Genomic DNA, 21,459 nt, shown 5'->3' on the forward strand with positions numbered 1-21,459 from the left:
ATGGTATAATAATCATATGGCTATATTGAAAAGTCAAATTTATTGATCGGGATATCTCTGAAATAAAATTGGAAATATTGAAACTTCAGTTTATTTATTATTTCACCATTTCTTGCAATTTGATGATTTCGGATAATCACTTTGCGATAAAACTTGTTCTGTTAAGAAATCTTGTTTTTAGCAAAAGTCAACTAGATGAGATTAAAGGAGATATAATTGAACCGATATTTTATGAAATTGTTGACCTCAAGTTGTCTCCAAGTTTCAGGTATTTGTCGCCTTATCAACACTTCAAACTTATCTGCGCGAATATATGATAATAAATATACTTTTCCATTCGCCTCTTCTATTCTATAATTTAACAAGTAAGGAAGGGCTAAGTTCGGGTGTCACCGAACATTTTATACTCTCGCATCATAAAGCGATAATCGAGATTTCATTATCAGTCATTTACATATTTTTCAAATACCGTATTTGTGTAAAGTTTTATTCCGCTACCATCATTGGTTCCTAATGTACATATATATTATACAGAGAAGGCATCAGATGGAATTCAAAATAGCGTTATACTGGAAGAAGGCGTGGTTGTAAACCGATTTCACCCATATTTCGTACATGTCATCAGGGTGTTAAGAAAATATTATATACCGAATTTCATTGAAATCGGTGGAATAGTTCCTGAGATATGGTTTTTGGTCCATAAGTGGGCGACGCCACGTCCATTTTCAATTATAAAAAATGCCTGGGTGCAGCTTCCTTCTGCCATTTCTTCAGTAAAATTTAGTGTTTCTGACGTTTTTTGTTAGTCGGTTAACGCACTTTTAGTGATTTTCAACATAACCTTTGTATGGGAGGTGGGCGTGGTTATTATCCGATTTCTTCCATTTTTGAACTGTATATGGAAATGACTCTGTAGAGTTTGGTTGACATAGGTATAGAGTTTCCGAGATATGTACAAAAAACTTAGTAGGGGGCGGGGCCACGCCCACTTTTCCAAAAAAATTACGTCCAAATATGCCCCTCCCTAATGCGATCCTTTGTGCTAAATTTCACTATAATATCTTTATTTATGGCTTAGTTTTGACACTTTATAGGTTTTCGGTTTTCGCCATTTTGTGGCGGGGCAATGGGCCGATTTTGCCTATCTTCGAACTTAACCTTCTTATGGAGCCAAGAAATACGTGTACCATGTTTCATTGTGATATCTCAATTTTTGCTCAAGTTACAGCTTGCGCCGACGGACGGACAGACAGACATCCAGATCTCAACTCTACTCGTCACCCTGATCACTTTGGTATATATAACCCTATATCAGACTCTTTTAGTTTTAGGACTTACAAACAACCGTTATGTGAACAAAACTATAATACTCTCTTTAGCAACTTTGTTGCGAGAGTATAAAAAGTTTATTGAGTATTGTATGACGTGCACCACCCACATTATCGCTTTATCAATTGCATTTATAGTACTTTGCTCTAGTGAAGAACAATCAAATTGAATTTGTTATTGCGATAAAGCCGAGTACACAAACGTTATCGGTATATAATATATACAAACATGTATGTAGATATGTCTCTACAAAAATATGATATATTGAAATGTTTATATGTGCTGTTGTGTGTCTGAGCGGTAATAATTTTAAATAAACGAACATACGAGTATATGCCTTACGAACAATAATTTAATAAAATATAATATTGCTGAGCGAACTAATAAAAAGTTGACAGAGAGTGTTGGAGAGCTACTAAGTTCTGTATGGCAATAGCAAAGGTTTGCTATTATCTCATGGCATTAGAGAGGTTCCGCTTTATTACTATTTTAATTATCGATTCACCGGCGTTTCAAAAACAAAACAATTCGCTAACAGAGCTTGTCAGCTGATCTGGTTTAGTTTCATAAAGCGAAATAGTTGCCTCCGATACTTAACAAGTTTTTAATTCTATAGATAATGGAAAGCAAGCAACGTACTCTGATATATAGTACAGTATATAATAATAATAATACTAATACTAATAATTATTACGAATGATATTTGTATAGGTTATCGATATTAAGAGAGAGAAGAGAGAGTAAGCTGTTCATACTCAACAGGTGGCGTAGTACAACATTTGCTATTTGTTTTGAAGAGCGATGATTTATTTCGTAAATTAAACTTGAAAAATCAAGCAGTATTCAACAATTAATTTGATTATTAGAATATACTAGGATGGCTCAAAATTTTGTAGCGTCTAGAGCCCACCGCTAGAATTTAATATTTTATAGTTAAAGATAATATTGTAGAAACACGATTATCAAATTGTTAGTTGTTTGACGAGCTGTTCGTTATTTGTAACATTTTAACTGATGTACGTTTATGTATTTTGAAAACAAATGATAAAAATTGGATGAATACAGCCATCGAAAAGTAGCCATTAAAAAATAATAAAAATTATACCCTCCACTTAACTTATGACCTGAAAAAAATAAAAAAAAACTATATCATGAGAACTAGAGCTGATAGAGACAAACTGATTACAGATTTGAATTCAGCGCACCCAAATTAACTAGAATCAGTTGATAAATTTTTAATGCGAAATTTTTTTTCAAATGTTTGCCGCGGTCACGTCTCAGATGGTCCGTTTTGTTGAAACAAAATGTCGCCGATATCACGAGCTTCAATTTCAGACATCAAATAGTCGATTATCATGGCGCGGTCGTCATTGACGATAACATCTCACCGTCATCACTTTGAAAAAATACGGACCGATAATTCCACCGACCCACAAACAACAGAAAACCGTTATTTTTTCTGAATGAAATGACAGCTCTTATATCTCTTCAGGTTGCTCTTCGTCCCAAATGTGGCAATTTTACTTGTTTACAACCCCATTGAACCAGAAATGGGCTTCATCGCTGAACAAAACTTGGCTCGAAACGCTGGATCTTCTTAGATCTTTTCAGGAGTCAATAGAGCGAAGTGATGTCAGTTGGGAAAGTCTGGTCTTCGCGTACACTCTCAGCTACGGCTACGGCTGCGTGCTGAACGTGGTCTATTCGGTTGAATATTCTCCAGTAATGAATACTGGAATTCAAGATGGGTGATGGTGTTGCGAATAGTACGCTCAGTAGGCCGATTATGTTGGCCATAAGTTGACAGAAACTCGCGAATGACATCCTTTACAGGTCGTGAAATTTCGTGATAATGTTGAACGCTTTGTAAACTTTGTTCAGGCGTAAGTCTTCTTAAGATGAGATAATACTGAGCAAAATTAACATGACAGCTTGACACGACTTACGTAGGATCTGTCAAAAAAGGGCTATAAGCGTTTGAAACATAATAAAAGAATAAAAGTTGCATTGCTCGTAATTAAAAAATAATTCAGTTGTTATATAGATTATTATTATTTTTTGTGAGTATAATTTATTTGCAACGGTTATATTTATATATGGCACCAAAAATAAAAGAAGAGTAAGCACACTTTATTTTTATTATGAGACTTACTTAATTACAGCCATATAAGTACTTGTATGTACTTCTTACCTCATCTCTACATTTAAAATGTGTTTTTTTCGTTTTAACTACTGAATATACATATGAGAGTGTGTAAGTGACACTTAGTGTATAGAATTCTTTGCTTATATTATGGAAATTGTTATGATATTTCATCTACAATTTCATTTGTAATGTGGATCCGAGACAATATTATTATCTCTGCTACTATACTATTGGCAGTTTAATTATATTAATGAATATTATTGCAATAAGTTGTAAACCCCTTTTGGACAATTTCGATAAGAATAAATGAATTCATTAAAATACTAATTAGTCCCCAAAACAATTTGTTTTTTTTCTAATACATATAAGTTTGCTTGCACTTCTGTTATCTCTAATAAATGGCTAGAACCTATCGTAGTGTACTTAAGAGCCACTGTGCTGCTCACTTGACTATAAATATAGAAATTCATTTCAGTGCAGTTCAGTCGCAAGTGAATCGTCTGTTGTTGCAAATATTTTCCCCCAAGCAAGGTACGAACGTGTTAAACGAACAAAATCGATTCTAAATCAACTTATAATATATAGTGCCTACAATTTGCAATTACAAATAGTGGTTACTGAGATTTGAAACGAAATTGTGTTTGTAAATTAAAAGTGTTTCGAGCGCTTTCGCAAAACAGCTGCTTAAAAAGCAATGAAAATTGTAATAATTGTTGTTATTGTTAATAGAAATTAGCATTTTTAAATTTTCTCGATTTTATTGCAACGTTTTGGAAAAAGTTTATTACGTGCAGCAGTATTTAGTATAATAAATATGAGTGCTTTTTTATTGATACCGTGCAGTGCTTCGCTTTAGTGCACTTCAAGCATTTTTATCAGCCGGATAGCCATACTAAAACTTATCTCACCACGCAGAGTGAACTTGAAAATGTTCAAGTCATGCAGCCGAATAGAGGTCTTTTGTTGAATATGATGAAGTATGCGTTAGTAGTAACACAAACTTATTGGTCTTTGATAAACCACGGGGGTCTTTAAAATTTCGCATATTTTAGCATATGGTGGGAGATAGCGCTAGTACGATTATAACGTTGATAGGCGTTTTTAATACTTTATATGAGGAAAAACCACTTGAAGATAAGTGTCTAGCCAATCTAGTCTTTAATTACAATGTTTAATGACAGCTGTTGACAATTTGGTGAAATTGACGAGAGATCAAAGTGATGTTTGTCCGTTATGACCTTCAGTGTCCTTAAATTAATTACTTTGTTCTAAAAGTTAAGGTTTAGTAATTATGGATTGTTTTGAGTGTACTATTGAAGATGCGATAAGCTACTCAGATTATTATGAAGCTGTCTTAACACCTGCTCTGAAAGCTTTAGTTAAGCTTGTCACTGTAAATTTGTATATAATAACACTAACTTGACCTATAAGGCATGTGTTCAAAACAATAAAAAAATGTATTAAGAAATATTTAGACTCGAATATATAAATATTTATTTTTATTTCGATTCAAATAACTATAAATATTTTTTAACCTATTGGCAGTAGCCGGCTATTCATTTCGAACAGAACACGTACACGATTCATATAATTTACGCCAGACAGTAATTTTTTCTGCACACAAGTTAGCCCATAGTGTATTTTCAAGAGTTTTTCAAGTAGTGTTTTGGCAGTTAGTTTGACAGAAATCATTCTAATCACTTAAAATGCAAAATAACTTAATGTCACTTTTCGTAAGTTGGCAGGCGAAAAAAACGGTATAATAGTAACCACTCATATTGAAAAAATTGAGTTTTGGTTATATAATGGTTAATTAATGGTTACAACATGGTTATATAATGGTTACAAAATGGTTATATAACGGTTACAAAAAGGTTACAAAATGGTTATAAATTGCTTATAGGTATCATATAGCGGCAGCTGAAAATTTTATGCTACATACGTATATGTAATATGATGCGGTGAATCGTAAGAAATCGTATAAAAAGCTCAATTTCGAAATTTTGTTGATACGTTGTGTTGCATTTTAGTTGATGATATATACATATGCTAAGACCAAACAGAAAAAATTCATGAAAGAAACCGATAATCAATTTCTAAATATTTTGAACTAAATTACATACTTTTAGATGTCTTATAAAATCGAAGCACTGCCCAACGCAGGCACCTTGATTGGTGAAGGTCCTCACTGGGATGTTGAAACACAAAGTCTTTACTTTGTCGACATTGATGTTGGCAGATTACTACGTTATGACTACAAAGAGAACAAAACCTACAGTGCCGTGCTAGAGGGTGAACAATATGCCTCTTTCATTGTACCGGTCGAAGGTGAGAGTGGTAAATTCGTAGTAGGCGCGGGTCGTCGTGTAGTTGTCGTCGCTTGGGATGGTGTATCACCAAAAGCCAAGGTTGTGCGTGTTGTGCGCGAAGTGCAACCAGATTTGGCTTTGAATCGTTTAAATGATGGTAAAGCCGATCCACGTGGTCGTCTTGTGGCTGGTACCATGTACAATGATCCAAAGGATATGTTTTCGAAACGTGAGGGTGAATTGTATAGCTTCGAGAAAGGTAAGCCCGCAGCGTTAATCAAGTCTGACGTTGGCATCTCGAATGGTTTGACATGGGACGAGAAGGCGAAGAAATTCTACTTTATCGATTCACTGGACTACAATGTCAAGGCGTACGATTATAATTTGGACACTGGCGTGGCAAGTAAGTGCCAGGTTCTTAGTTTTTTTTATAGCCGCCCGTCCTTTATTTCAAATGTTTGTTTCATGCAACAATAGGTAACCCAAAAGTTATCTTTACACCCGGTACGTATTTCCCCGATGGCATGACAATTGATAGTGATGGCAATATTTATGTTTGTACTTTCACCGGTGCCACGGTGTTTAAGGTGAAACCAAGGTGAGTGTTTACCAACGTGTATTTGCTTGTTTAACAACTCTATACATTAATATACAAATTATCACAACAAATATTTTTGAAATCACTCACAGCACCGGCGAGGTTTTATTGGAAATCAAAATGCCCTGCAAACAAATCACTTCCGTTGCTTTTGGTGGCCCAAATTTGGATATCTTGTACGTAACGACCTCCAAACTGAATGATCAGCCACCACCAGCTGGTAACACCTACAAGGTGACCGGTTTGGGCGTGAAAGGTTTGCCGATGACAAAAGTACAATTGTAAGAGCCGCGATAATCACACGCGCTTATTGTTATCTCGCCGGAAAAGTTTTTGATATATTTTTGATTAAGTTTGATACGAAATAAATAAACAAATAATTAATGAAAGAAGTAATGCTAGCGGAAAATATATAATAACAATTGGCTTTTGAGGTGGTCAGTTCATATGATTTCATATGAGCTGCAAGCACTTAGTGTGCTTTACACATTCTTCTAGAAACGTTCTTACTATTGTTTTCTAAACAAATTTTGGAGTGAAGGGAATGACATATTATGTTAACGTTTAGGTTTGATTATTTTGAAATTCATATAACTGTAAAATAATGTTTGCGTCAGACCAAGTATTAGGCATAGGCCTTCCCGGAATATTATTTTGGTCTCAGTCCTTTACCAAAAACAGTTTCAAGGAAATATGTTTCCATCACTAACTAAGGAATTAAATTAAAATGCAAACAAGGAACGGCTAACGACAACACATTGACCTACATATTCGGCAATGAGGTCTACATATTCGGTATTTGGGGACATGAAAAGTTGTGGTCTAATTTCGACTACCCTAAAAGTCTTATTCTGGTAACTCCAATTCTGCTTAATTTATATACTGTAAAGTGATTATCCGTCTGAAGACCAACAAAGCGGTGAGAGCCGATGGATTGCCGGTCGATCTATTTAAATACGGCGGCGAAGAGCTGATAAGGAGCTTGCATAAGCTTATTTGTAGAATATGGTTGGACGAAAGCATGCCGGACATGTGGAATTTATGTGTACTCTGTACAATCCACAAAAAGGGAGATCCCACAATCTGCACCTAGTCTCCTCAACATCACAAATAAGGCTGGATAGAAGCATACTGGATAGAAGCATACTGTGTGAAAAGCTGAAGCCCACCGTCAACAAACTGATTGGATCTTGTCAGTATGGACTTAGACCTGGGAAATCTTAAATCGACCAAATTTTCACCAAGCGCCAAATATTGGTAAAGATCCGTGAAAAGAGGTCCGACACACTCCCTCGTTTCCGAGTTGCTTTTGAAAGCACGAAAATAAGACGCCTTTATGTCGCTATATCTGAATTTGGCATCACCGCAAAACTAATACGGCTATGTAAACTGAACTGAAGGACGTTCCGAGCTGTTCAATACAAAACGAGGTTTCAGACAAGGGGACTCAATATCATGTGACTTCTTCAATCTACTCCTGGAGAAAATAATTCGAGCTGCATAGCTGAATAGAGCAGGTACAATCTTCTATAAGAGTGTACAGCTGCCGACTTACGCCGATCAATATCATCATTGGCCTCAACCGCGCCGTTAGTTTTGCTTTCTCCAGAATGGAAAAGGAAACAAAGCGTATAGATCTGCTTATGAACTAGGACAAGACGAAATATCTCTTGTCATCCTGCCCGCCGGGGGAAATAGAAGAAGATGAAGACTTCCATTCGTTTCGAAAGACCAGGGAGAGAAGCACCTGGCTACACTTGGTATTTAAAATTGGCGCCAAATGGCAAAAGGAAGAAGGACTGTCGCGCTGTTGTAAACTCGGCCATAACCGCATAAGCGGTGTCTACGTCAATAAAAAGGAAAAAAGTGAAAGAGTCATATGGAAATAAAAAATGATGTTTATGGGAAGAAGGCGAAGCCCGTTTTTACAAGGTAATATAGAAATGTCGAAATAATTTCAACCAAATCCAAATTTTACAATCCCTCCTGAACTATGGTTAGACACCGCTTCGCCTATTGTCCAACTGATAAACTGAGTTCGTGAGAAAATATTTAGTTAATGAGTAGTCTCGTTGAAATATCTCTAATTGTTTGTGATACCTGTACTTTATATATTTACATACTTCTATACCCTGTACGAAATTACAAGTCTGCATCTTAACTTAGAACATACATAGTTATAGCCCTAAGCTTAGCAGCATTTTGGGGGAATTCGACATGTCTCGTCATCATAATCATTTATATATAGTATCTGATCAACCATGTCTCCAACTGACGACACTTTCATACAATTCTTTATTATCCCTTTCAAAATGTCTCATTTTGCCTCGGATAGCCTTGAGTGCCTTCAGCGCATATTGTTTTTTTTTTCAATTTTGTCTCATTTTGGAAGCGCCGTTCGATGGATTGTTGGATAGTTGCGATGCCATTTCCATAATGCCTCTCATTATCAGTAGTGGTGAATGTGAGGACCAAACGTCTTCAAGCTCTTTTACTACCTCTACCCAATGTCGTCTTTTGGTATGAGTCCAGCACTGACAAACCAACACGTATGTATTCGATCTATAAGAGATATGTATTGAGGTCCTCTGCTAACTCTCTGATGTTAAACAGTGAAGTCAAGTGTGTTGAAATAATAAACAACAATAAACCTATCTCGATAAGTTTAAGTCGAACAAAGCTTTTATATTATTTGCCCAAATCTTACCAGAGAATAAAAAAGTGTATTGAATACGTAGCAATCATTGCTGAGTTATTACTTATTAGCGTTAATGTATACCAGAGAGCTTTCTAAGTAATCAATAGACCTCGCATTTTCGTAATAGTAAAAATTGTATTGTCTGCTATGGTTGCAATTGCTTTCAAACACTTCTCCTTCATTTCAACCACATTGTTTGCAAGCTCTTGGTTCAATTGTAGGGAAAAATTGTTATAACACGCCCTTGCACGCAGAATACTCTAATTAGTCGTTGAATTCACAATTTACATAACTTTTCTCTTCCACTTAACGAATCGAAATATTGAAATGAAAATAAATAAATTGCACTCATCCACTCACTCACAGAGCTTTTGCATAAATACCAGACTTCCGCACTGAATTGCCTCGTAACTACCTTATTACCTTCACTCAGGTGCCCCTGTTACCACGATTTTACTTTATGTCTACGGTATTTATGTGCGTGTGTGTATTGCAAATTTGCTATGCCATTCATTCACCTCTCTCAGTGGCCAACTCAAAACGAATTCCCAATTACATACACACTTGTCCATATTTTTGTGGCACCAATGCTAAAGGCACGTTTCTAGGTAAATCGCTCAATACTTTGGTATGCCAGCCGCGCGCTTTCGACCCATCGAACAGATACGCTCATTAAATGGGACTTAATGTTGGGTTGTTACATTTTTAATGGTGCGACAAGTGAATTCCTCAACGAAAATATGAAAGGGGCACTTGTGTTTTAAACTTGTGCGCTAAGCTGAGAGCCTGCGCGCAGCAAAAACGGTTAATGTAACGGCATTTTCGTATACACAAAAGTTTTAACATTCAATATATTTTCATTTCCTTCTGTCTTCTCACAGACGCGCGGCGTATTTTTCCGCTTCTTTCTGGAGACGTTCCTGCCGCTTCCTCAAAGCTCTGCACTTCAGTCGCGAGCACTTTAAACTTTTGCTTTGCTGCCAATCGTGTCTTTGAATTTGCAGCATTAAGTCAAACTTTTAATTAACCGAATATCGATAAAGGCGCGAACGTGACAATAGTAGCACTCAGAGTATTTTCGGTTGTCAGGTCAAAAGTGAAGGCTTGTAGGCAATTACCAACTGCTTTAGTTATATCCTTTATTGGGTAGTGAAATAAATGGTGAAATAAATGTTCAAGTGCTAATTTGCTATGCCGAAGCTATTAGCAGAAGTTCAAAATATACAATTACAGGCGTACGCTTGGGTCAAGTGAGTTATTACGGTATAGAATACTTGTGCTGTGTTGAGTTTATATAACCAAGAGCGGAGTTTGTGAATATTTTATTAGTTAATAAATTGCTTTCGGGCAATTGAAGGCGGAAAATTTATTGTATGTCTTCATTGATAGTCAAGTCATGTAGGCTAGAGTGCACTGGGCCGTCAATTAGCATCTGTCCGAAAAGCTGTGTTTTTAAAGTCATTATGTTCACAACTCCAACTAGTTGAAATTGATATTTGAATTTCACAAGAGCCATAAACTCGGCGAGCTTTCAAAAATGCTAATAATCACAGAAATAAATTTTAAAGAATCAGTTAATGAAAGAAAGTTATTGGTCTGAAGCTTCGGATTTCCCAAATGAAATATTCAGTAGTTGGCTAAGTTCACCCAATAGTCTTGTAAAATTAACAAAGCATTGAAGAAAGAAACACATGTGTTGAAAATTCAGTTTTAATCGCCAGTTTTCCGAAGTCTTTTTTTTTTAGCAGACCAAGAAAGCTGTGAACCTAAATTACTGAGATTTCATTTCAAAATACTTGGAATACCAAGATCATAAGCTGATATTTGAGGGCGGAACTCACTGGAAGAGAGCGGCGCTGAACATATTTACGGATGAATAAAAGCCTGTGGGGAGGGTTGGTAGGGGCATACACTGTCAGGAACTATCCATCATCTCGATTTTAAGACTTTTTGACTACTGCCGCGTCTTCCAAGCGGAAGTGGCTGCAATAAAACTAGCAGTAGATTTACTAAACCGGAGCGCAACCTCCTTTAGAGTGTGGACTATCTACTGTGATAGTAGAGTAGTCGATATTAGCCTTGAGGCCCATACAGACACTCATGAATAGTGAAAGGATGTCTAGACTACTAATTTTTTGCAGAATGGGAGCCGGTAGGAGCTCCGTTGACTTCTTGCGATCCTCTGCTGGATGATTGGGCCTCAGACAATTCGATCTTTAGTCAACTACTAGATACTGGGCAATTGCAAGGTCTCTCTGAACCAGGGTAAATCGTAGCAAACTCTTCACCCTCAGTAAAGCTCACCTTTCAATGATTGTTGGAGTTCTAACTGGGAACTGTTTGTTCAGGATTCATGTGGTAAGATTGATATATTACCGGATCCAAACTGTTCGAAAAAAGGTGAGATAGAATTATCGCAACACTACCTTCTGTTGCTGTTGAATCGGGTACCTAATCACGGTTAGGATGGTAAGGCTTAGATAAGTTGACATCGACTTCATACAACAGCAGGCCCAGAAAACGAGCTGTTTCGACGGGGCGAACCAAAAGGAGAATGCAGCGCATGCTAGAGGTGACTTGTGTAATGTGGGGACCCAGCAGACACTGCTTGGAGAGGAGTTCATTATGTTCATTACGAGTGCAGTGTTCTGATATGTTTGCAGCTTTCACTTCATCCAAGTGACCATATTGGTCGTACTTAAGGACTGACCGGCCAATTGTTTTGTATGTTGCCAAGCTTTCTTTGTCTTTTCGCCATGTGTTTCCGGCTAATGACTTAAGGGTTTTGTTGCGGCTTTACTATAATTGCAGTCGTGTGAGAAGTGAAGGAGCACAGGCTGTCGAAAGTCACACCTAAAATCTTAGGGTTGTTGACAGTCGGAATCTTAACGCCATCGACTACAATATTAAAGTCAAGCCTGCACTCCTTTGTCCAGCTTGTGAATATGGTCGCTGTGGACTTTTTGGGGGAAAGTGTTAAGTTCCATGCAGCGAAGAAGAGAGAAAAGTCGATGAGATAACCGTTTAAGCACATGCCATCGATTCCACCTTCTCATACGTATTGCCTTTGCCAGGTTACTGACAAAACATTTGGGATTTCTACTTTCACACAACCGAAAAGAGAGATGAAGTAGCGGCAATAAAAATAAAGGACGAAAGAGAAAAACCAACTAAATGGGTTTTTATCTGCCTTCACAAATGACTATGCATTGAAGTAAAAGTGTTACCCCCCGCCATCCTGAGGGATCTGTCATCTGACTTAACCTAACTTAGTGATAGAAAAGAATTAATTTTTGTTTATATTAACAATATTAATATAACAACACAACATCTCATATCACAAATCAATAATAAGATTTTAAAAGTACGAAGACATTTCATTTTACAAGTACAATTGGGGTACTCACAACCCGTCGTAAAGCATCGTAAAATCGTAAAATTATAAATTTTTACACTTGTTAAAAAAATTGTTGTTGGATTTCATGCAAAAATGAGTTTACACATTTACAATTCTCAATGCTATGTTTTCGAATCGTTATAACTTATAACTTTATGGGACTTGTGAAAACCCTTAATGTTGTAAAAGCGCGCTTTGAGCTTGAAAGCTCCTTGTCCCTAGCATAGCTTTTGCTTAAATTATAACTTTAACACTGGATACACCAATGCAACATGCCATAACTTATGGTAAGCTTATACAATTAATCCGCAACAAATTTTGGACAAACAAGATTGGAAATCTGAAAAATGAACTTTAATCTTTGTATGCAAATCACCTGGCAGCGCCAACAGCCAACAGCACACAGTCCATATTTTTCAAAATTCCCTTCACCTTGCCACCACACAAAAAACTTATATTTAACACCATCACGAACTTGCTTTCATAATACAACAACAAGGAAGGCGAATTTTAAAGGGTCATACGAATACAAATTCATAGCCATATTAACTTTGTTAAAATGTGTGCGGTAAAAAAATGGTAAAATCTCATATCTTTCACTAACCATTGCGATGAAAATTTCACACAAAGCAACTTGAAAGAAAATTTTGTATAAACAAATTATCAAACAAGGCTGCAACGCCAAACAAACGGCCAACAAATCCAAGCCTTATGCAGACAGCCATTTTGGGGGCGGGAAAGGTGGAGCGGTGCAATATAATGGCCAAAGCAGGGTACTATGTTGCAGGAAGCAACGGTGAAAGTTGTTGGTAGCTTTATGGGAGCACTCAGCTGCAGCAGAAGCCTTAAGTGCGACCGAAGCAATGCAATGGCCGGAATGGCCTGCACTCTCCACGGCTATAAAAATTACTACGAGAAATGGGTGTAGTAAAAATGAAAATGAAAATGAACGCAAGCAAACAACAATAAATACATGTATGTGTGTATGTGCAGCAACAGTAGCAGCAAGCGCAAGAATCGACTATGCTTTGTAATCGTACTAACATTTCCACAAAGACGCAATACTATAATCACTAAAGCCAACATTATGCCCATTCAAAGCCACAAAACAAGGTTTATACTTCCTGCATGGTGGGCAAATGGTTTTCTGTAATGGGTGGTTCTAATGAATTTTGATTTTTACTGCGATTAGGTTATAAAATTTCCCTTAAGCCTTTTGGTTTATCGTTGCATTGAGCGTTGGTGCTAAAGTTAAATTATATGTTGGTTTAGTGGTTACCTATAACTCAGTGGATCGTAGATTCGAAACACGACTTAGCTCAGACGCACACCTACAGCGAGTAAATGATCTGAGAAAATTTTTATACCGAACTGGCTGTGCTATCGAAATGTCATCACAAGTAATTAAATGCAAAAATGAGTCAAACGTTATTTATATTCTTAGCAGACTTTAACGGAAAACATTGTCATGAGGTCTGCACTGATGCTATAGTACCCTACACAGGTGCATTTCTTATAGCATACTATAAAAGGGTAGACAAGATTCTTGTTTTGATTTTGACCTGTCAGCGTATATGGCAGCTATATTTGGCAATATATATGAGGACTATAGATTTGACTTCAACAATATTCTATGCAAAACACTGTGAAGATAGTTTGTCAAAGAAAAAGTTGTCTATAAAAGGACTAGACTTTCGCCGATCAGTTTGTACGGTAGTTAACTTGTAAAATCGAGCACAGGAGATCTACTTTTCTACGGCTTCACAAAGGACTATATTTAGCAATTCAAGTACAATCTCTGGATGAGCCATTTAACCTAATCTAACCTAAATGATATAGTGTTCCAACATCGGAGGTCCTGACAAAAAAAATCAGAAAAAGCTTGTGCCAAATAGCATATCGATATCTTAAATCTGAGGTACGCGTTCGTACGGACAGACGGACAATGCTAAATCAACTCAGCTCGTCATATGTACATAGATACTTCATAGGATATTCAATGCATATTCTTGAGTCTCATAAACTTCGTGTCAAACTTATTACACCCTGTTCATAGTATACATATATTATTAAACCAAGCGGAAATCAATATTTCAACCACCTTGTATGAAAATACGTAAGTACTCGCCTATGGAGCTTGACTTTACACCAAAATCGGCCAGCTTTCTGCCTATTCACCTGCTTATCCGCTTTGCTGGACAACAGCAAAACTGTGTGCGCATGAGTGTGAGCACTGACTGCTGAGGCGGATAAGTCGAAAGGGTAAAGCCAAAAGAGAAGGGCGGTGTAAAAACTGCGTCCGAAGCTATGCTGCAACTGGTATTAATACCCCAAAAGGCCACCAAAAGTGCATTAAAAAATCAGGATTTGCACAAGAAAAATTGTGCATGCAACTCCACCGCTCATTGTTGGTACTTCTTCTGCTGTTTCTTCGTCTTCTACGTCTTGCATAATTTCCAAAGGCAGGATTATGCCACAGCCTGTTGGTCGGTCAGTATGGTATGGTTGAGCGTTCAAATGGTCGACAGGTGCGCCACTCAATGCCGAGCGTTGTTGCAGCGCTTAAAGCGGAAGTGATGGGGAAAATTTAAAGAAAGCACAAAAACAGGAAGAGGAATATGCCATTGCAAGTGTTGGCATGCGCGCTATGCTAACGTATGTGTGTGTGTTTTTACGTGTGTGCGCGTTTTTATGGCACTCAAGGCAGCTGCGCGTCGGCATGCCGTCAAGAATGGTAAATATGAAAAAAGCCATGAAATTGTGAATTTTAAATACATCAAGCGTGTATGCACACACAAAAAAAAGTGAAGTAAAAATAGTTTAAGCACACACGCATATATATGTGTGTGTATTTAGAGTGCGCACGAGAATGCTATTTTTTAAAACTCGTTCAATTCGTACGCCAATATTGTTCGTACTTTAGTAGTTTTTATCTGCTACCTTTTGACCCATCTGCATAATCCTTTAAACTTACTTACGCACACGCAGAATGAGTGGTTCGATTGATTATTGCCTACACTACAGGAAAGAAAAGTGTTGAGGTTTTCTTAAATCAGTAAAGGTATGAAATTTCAAAAAAATGTCATATATTACATACTATAATCACGATTTTTATACAAAATTGTATTTCTTTCTTAACTCAACTGTCAGTTGTCATCTACTCATTATGACCATTATTGATGGTGGTGACTTTTTTTATTCATTTTAATATTTTTCCACAAATAGTGCCAGCTGTCATCTGTCAGTTGTCAACTATAATCGACCAGCTGTCATCTGTCAGTTGTCAGCTATAATCGATTAGCTGTCATCTGCCAGTTGTCAACTATTATCGCTCAGCTGTGATCTTGTAGTTGTCACATATCATCACTTGACTGTCATCTATGAGTTGTCACTTATCATCACTCAGCTATCATCTGTCAGTCGTCAACTATAATTTATTTCCAAGAATGAAGATAGCTTTTTTCGACGCATTTAACTTTTTAAAATAACTATTTTTTGAATTTTGTGATTGTCATATATATATGTATGTGTATATAAGTAAGCTATCACCAAATTACATATATATTACTTTAGTTATATGGACTTTTGATAAGTTGTTAAACGGTTGATGGTTTATAAAGCAATACTTGTAAAACTTTCGCAATTTTATAGACTTTACATACCTACATAGGTATAACCTTATTATATCAAGGCTTTTCGTGGTAATATTTCAAAATCCAGATATTTGATAGTCATTGTTCTGCTTTCCTTTTTTACAAGCCCTTACCTGAAAAGATTATGAAGAAAGTATTAATTAGTAATACAAATAAATTAACTTCATTACTAATTCATTTGTATATAATTTGAAATAAAATAATGCACTTAACAATGTGCTCTCTCTCATGGGTTTTTGTAGAAAAAAATGATCAAGTGTATGGTACATATAACGTGTGATCCAAATAGAGTTACTTTCTTCAATAGACTTTTTTCGACATTTTTTACACGTGTTATTCGCCAGTTACCAGTCGAAATGATCGTAAATTGAACTCAATGGATGGATCATCTGAAACGTAGCCGGCGCCAACATTTGAAAGAGATAATCTTCAAAAAATAAATGTCAAGGAATGTTCTTTCGAATGATAATAAAAATTTGTCGTTTAATTTGAAGTTTTCGTGTTTTTAATTTAAAAAGGTAGAGAACATCGAAAGACATCACCCTTTAGTATAACGTATAGTGCAGAAAATCTCTAGCATGAAATTTTATAACTGAACTTTTTTAAGTAAAAATAAGCTCCAACAAATACTTGAATTGCAGTTTTAAATTTTTGAAATCTGTGTTCAAACTTGGCCGTGCAGCAACGGATGATATAATTTCGAAAGACCTATTATAAATATCATTAGCATTTTCGATTAGGTTTAGTCATTATAGATTCATTTATCGGAGTACATTAAGATTCTTAGCACAACTAGCAGTGATTTCTTGACAGTACAATTAGCACAGAACTCGCTCTGTATAGTAAGGAATCTAGATTAATCTAGTCGATGGAGGGGACTATGCCAACAGATGAAAGTTGAGTTGAACTCAACTGAATCAATAAAAACTTTTATCCAGAGCCCTTTTCTATCTTCGTGCTAAGTTCGATCTCTATATGTTAATTATACAGTATGCAGTTTATTTGCAACGCGAAAGGACTGTCTGGCAATTTTTTCATTGAAAAAATGTAACAACAAGTTTTCTTGAAACTTTGTACTTCTATTCGAATCTTGGCAATGGAATTATTGAAAGAATAATACTTTATCACGAGCAAAATTACTTACAAATGTGGTACAATGTATTCAGTGAAGGTCGTGAACTCATCGAAAACCAGCCTCAAGCGAGTCGTCCAGCCAACTCAGTTTGTGACGATAACATCGAAAGAGTTAAAGAAGCAGTAATTGAAAATCCTCATGTTCATCAAACAGATAGCAGAGGATCTCAACAGCTCTAATGGGTCGCTCGACCGACCAACACAACATATTTTGGTTAATGTTTTGGGTATGAAGCCAAAAGACTTGAACCTTTTGCAAAAACGACTTCAAGAAGAGGTTTGCGAGGAGGTGTTCTACAACGTAGCTGAGGCTACAGTCATCAAGCGCGTCATCATTGGTGACAAGATGTATGATTATGATTATAACGTCGGAACTATCCAACATTCGCGAATGACGCCTCAAAAATCAGCCGGAATCGAAAAAAACACAATTGACTGAAAGCACTAAAGGCTTTAACAGGGGATGTTTATAACTAGCTAAATGAAGCGTTTGTTCGTATTGGTCAGTTATTAAAAATTTGTATTAAAATATTTGGAAATGAATTACTTTTCTGTTTGTCAGTCCGGGTGATTTTTGATCAGACGGTTGTTCACGCTCAACCCCGATTTTGTGGACAGCAAAAATTATTTTATTTGCAATATCAAAAATATTATTCTTAAATTCTTCCTTTTATCTGGAAACATCGAGAGAGAAATGTCGGGTCCTTTTACAAAGTTGCCATTTTCTAGCAGGGTTAAACAACTTGCAGAAGGCGTTACTTGGGCTTACGGTTTTGAAAAACATCCATTTCTTATCTTAATAAATTCTACAATATCTCTAGAATATTGTCCTAAATTTTCAAGTTAAGCCGAGTAATTGTTTCGGAGATACAGCCTTGAGAACTTCTTGTGCGCTTAGCTAACTAGGCTAAGTGCGCTGTTTTTAAACGCGTTTTTCTCGAAACTGTGTTTTTAAAATCGGTTGGCAAGATTTCTCGAGAACTACTCAACCTATCATCATGCAATTTAGACAAGTCCTTAAGCTACAATCCTTAAAGACTTGAATGAAGAATTTTTTTTTTTTTTGATAACAACTTTCTGATGCAAAATGTAGTGAAATTTGCATTTCTTTTGTAAAAGTGTTTGCCAAAAATCCAGTATTTAGTTTTTTTTTGCCTTCAGCCAAGTTCTAAGTTAAGGTTTTAACTAAAACACGTATTTTTTCACTTTAGATGATCCGGTAAGCAGTTGTCCTGCCAACGCGGGCGTTTTTCCGAATGGTCACCGGAAATGGCGTCGCAATGGTCGAGTTTAAAATACATTTTTCCAAAAATTTCACAATTTCTTAGTTAATAGTGTATGTTTTTAACAATAAAAAAATTCTTGTAAAATATTTCATTTTTTATGTGAGAAAAAATTGTTGAAAAAAGGCTGATTTTCACCCGAGGAAGCCCATATTACCCTTAATTATTCTCTCTTCTTTTAAGGTAAAGGAATTCATAGCTGCTCCTTGATTTACTCTACTAACTCTTTCAATATCTGGGCCTTAAAAATGGAAATGCACAAGCTGCTTTTACAAAGCGCAGTTGACCTATTGGCCTCTGCACAGAACTTCCATTTTGAATTCGGTGATAAATTCTGTAATTAATTAAATGCATTTCGTACTCATATTCATATGCGCAATTATTATTATTTTTTAATTAAACTCACGCACCACCGATTGTTAATCATTTTGGTAATGCGATTCCCTTGCACAAAAAAGAAAAACAATAATAATAGTGCGAATCTGAATTTCCTTCATACATTTGAAAATTGCAATAAATAATTTCAATGCCTGACTAATTGTCCAACGACTATTAAATTGACGCAATGAGCATTATTTTCACAGAGAATATTTAATTAAAATGGCATTGCAGTGAGACGGCAACGGTGGCAGCGATGGCAGCGGCGACAGCGACGCCTGCTACGCACATTAAAATGCGATAAAATATTTGCCCGAAAATGGCACCAAATGAAGCAATTAATTTCGGGTAATGCGATTTTGCGTGCCGAAATCAAATAAAAACACCAACAACATACATATATTAAATTCAAAAATTAAACCCCCAAAAAACAAAGCGAACAAGCTCGAATGCGCGTGTGCGGCACACACACAGCTTCAATAACAAAAACAAGAACAACAACGATGGCTTGCAAATTTATTGGTGTTTGGCATGTTACGAAATTTCGGTGTGCCAATTTAAAATGTGCAACGCAAAATAAATTGAAGTTCGTATATCACGTGCCTTTGGGTGTGTGTGTGTGTGCATGTAAATATTTGTATTTATCTTTGTATTTGTGTTTATATCTGTTTGTGTGCACGCGATAGCGTAATAAATGAATGCCACCGCTGCTGTTGCAGGGATTTATTTGAATAATGACCCGATTGTGGCACTTCAACCGACTGTCACATTCGATGTGGTCAAGTGCAAGCAAAACATTGGCATGCCAGCAATGTGTGTGACCCCCTGACTCTGCGGCCACCCCGCAGGGAGCGCTGGCTGTAAGTTTGTTGAGTTTGCACTTTATTATCATGCCCCAAGCAGCGATTACACAATGCTGCTGCTGCACACGAGTATTGACTGTGCGTAAATACTTTTGTAGCTGCTGAGAAGAGCAGCTAATAAACTGTCACAGTTGCGAAACCTCTCTTGGTTGGTGGCAATAGCTGGCTGCACATTGATAAATGTTTGGCGACTTCGAAATCTGTAGCGGTTGATTTTTGAAACAATTTTAAGCCAGAAATTAAATATGTAGATTAGATCAGTTTATTCACAAATAATACAAAACAATAACAAACAAAATAACAAACAAAAAAAAATTCAAACTTTGCATAATTATGTTAAGGAAAAGTATATAAGGTCAAATCATCCTCGGACGAGAGACCCCCCCTTTTGGCCATATAAAGGAGCGCAATTTCGGTGTGGGATGTGTGGTCGGAGAAACACTCCCAGTCCTCCCATTCACCCCGATGGATGAACGTCTGGCCACAATCCGCATCAAAGCAAAGTTCTTTAACATATCGCTGATTTCCGCCCACGTCCCAACAGAGGAGAAGAACGACGTGACCAAAGTTATCTTCTGTAAGTGCTTGAAGCGAACCTTTAGAGCTGTCCCCGCCACGATGTAAAAATCGTGTAGGTAAATTCAGCCTCCACGTTGAAACATCGGTAAATGGGTTGAAACTGATCGACTTCGCCGGGGCCCGAAATATGGTTATCTGTAGTACTAGGTTCCAGCATAGGAAAATTCACCAAGCTAGCTGGCTGTCTCCAGATCGAAAAGTCACCAACCAGATCGATCATGTTGTGATAGACGAAAGACACGTCTCCAGTGTTTTGGATGTGCGTGCGCTCCGAGGTCCTAACATCGACTCGGACCACTATCTTGTTGCAGCCAAGATTCGCACCCGCCTCTGTGCAGCAACAAACGCAAGTCAACAAACACAAGAAAGGCTGAAGATCAAGAAGCTGCAATCACAATGGACAGCCGAGCGATTCCTGCTCTCTCTCGATATAAGGGAACTGTGAAACGCCATGTCTATCTCCTTACGGACGAAACCATTGGCTTTGGACAATGCAAAAGAACAGCTGGTACGATGAGGTGTGCCGTGTCGCAGTGGAGAGAAAACAGACTGCCTACACCGCAACGTTGCAATTCACTACAACACGTACGGAATGGAACAGATACCGAGAGTTGAAGAGAGAAGCGAGACATATTTGCAGACACAAAAAGAATGAGGCCGAAATGCGTGAAACATACTCTTGTAGAACCAACAAAGGATATCTAGTGCTTGATGCATACTGAAACTGTGGAAGGCACTCTTCTCCAGCCTACTAAATGGCAGTGAAAGCATAACACCAGGAGATGGTAAACCCTATTCCGAATCGATGACGATGGACAATTCATGGCTGAAGAACAACACAGCGGAGAAAAACTGATAAGGAGAATAGCTTCAGCTTCTTTGCAGAATATGGCCGGGAGACCCCACAATATGCGCCAACTACGTGCGACAAGCCTCTTCAACATCGCATATAAATTTCTTAAACCGTTAATAAACTGCTTGCTTTAGACCTGGAAAATCAACAACTGACCAGATATTCACCATGCATCAAATCTTGGAAAAGACCCGTTAAAGGAAGATCGAGACACACCAGCTCTCCGTCGATTTTAAAGC

At 37.0% G+C, this 21,459-nt stretch overlaps 2 protein-coding genes across 11 annotated transcripts in view; one reads left to right on the top strand and one right to left on the bottom strand.

Moving 5' to 3' along the window:
• LOC120772533 (kazrin) overlaps nt 1-21,459 on the bottom strand; it is a 275,757-nt gene that overhangs the window by 86,255 nt on the left and 168,043 nt on the right. For 6 of the 9 annotated variants that reach the window (XM_040101202.1, XM_040101207.1, XM_040101208.1 and 3 more), the window contains one exon: nt 16,140-16,243. The exons of the other annotated variants lie outside the window; for them this stretch is intronic. The gene's annotated coding sequence lies outside the window, so the exon portion shown is untranslated. The remainder of the gene's footprint in view (nt 1-16,139; nt 16,244-21,459) is intronic. 9 annotated transcript variants of the gene reach the window in all.
• Nucleotides 3,931-6,778, top strand: LOC120772534 (regucalcin-like). Of its 2 annotated transcripts, none has more exons than XM_040101212.1 (4): nt 3,931-4,006; nt 5,605-6,187; nt 6,262-6,382; nt 6,475-6,778. In XM_040101212.1, the coding sequence occupies exons 2-4, from the start codon at nt 5,605-5,607 to the stop codon at nt 6,665-6,667; spliced, it is 897 nt and encodes a 298-aa protein (XP_039957146.1). In that variant the 5' UTR covers nt 3,931-4,006; the 3' UTR covers nt 6,668-6,778. The 2 variants fall into 2 exon arrangements, with proteins under 2 accessions (XP_039957146.1, XP_039957145.1); XM_040101211.1 differs by lacking the exon at nt 3,931-4,006 and adding an exon at nt 4,085-4,178.

The sequence above is a fragment of the Bactrocera tryoni genome, chromosome 3, assembly GCF_016617805.1.
Source record: "Bactrocera tryoni isolate S06 chromosome 3, CSIRO_BtryS06_freeze2, whole genome shotgun sequence".
NCBI classification, from domain to species: Eukaryota; Metazoa; Arthropoda; class Insecta; order Diptera; family Tephritidae; genus Bactrocera; species Bactrocera tryoni.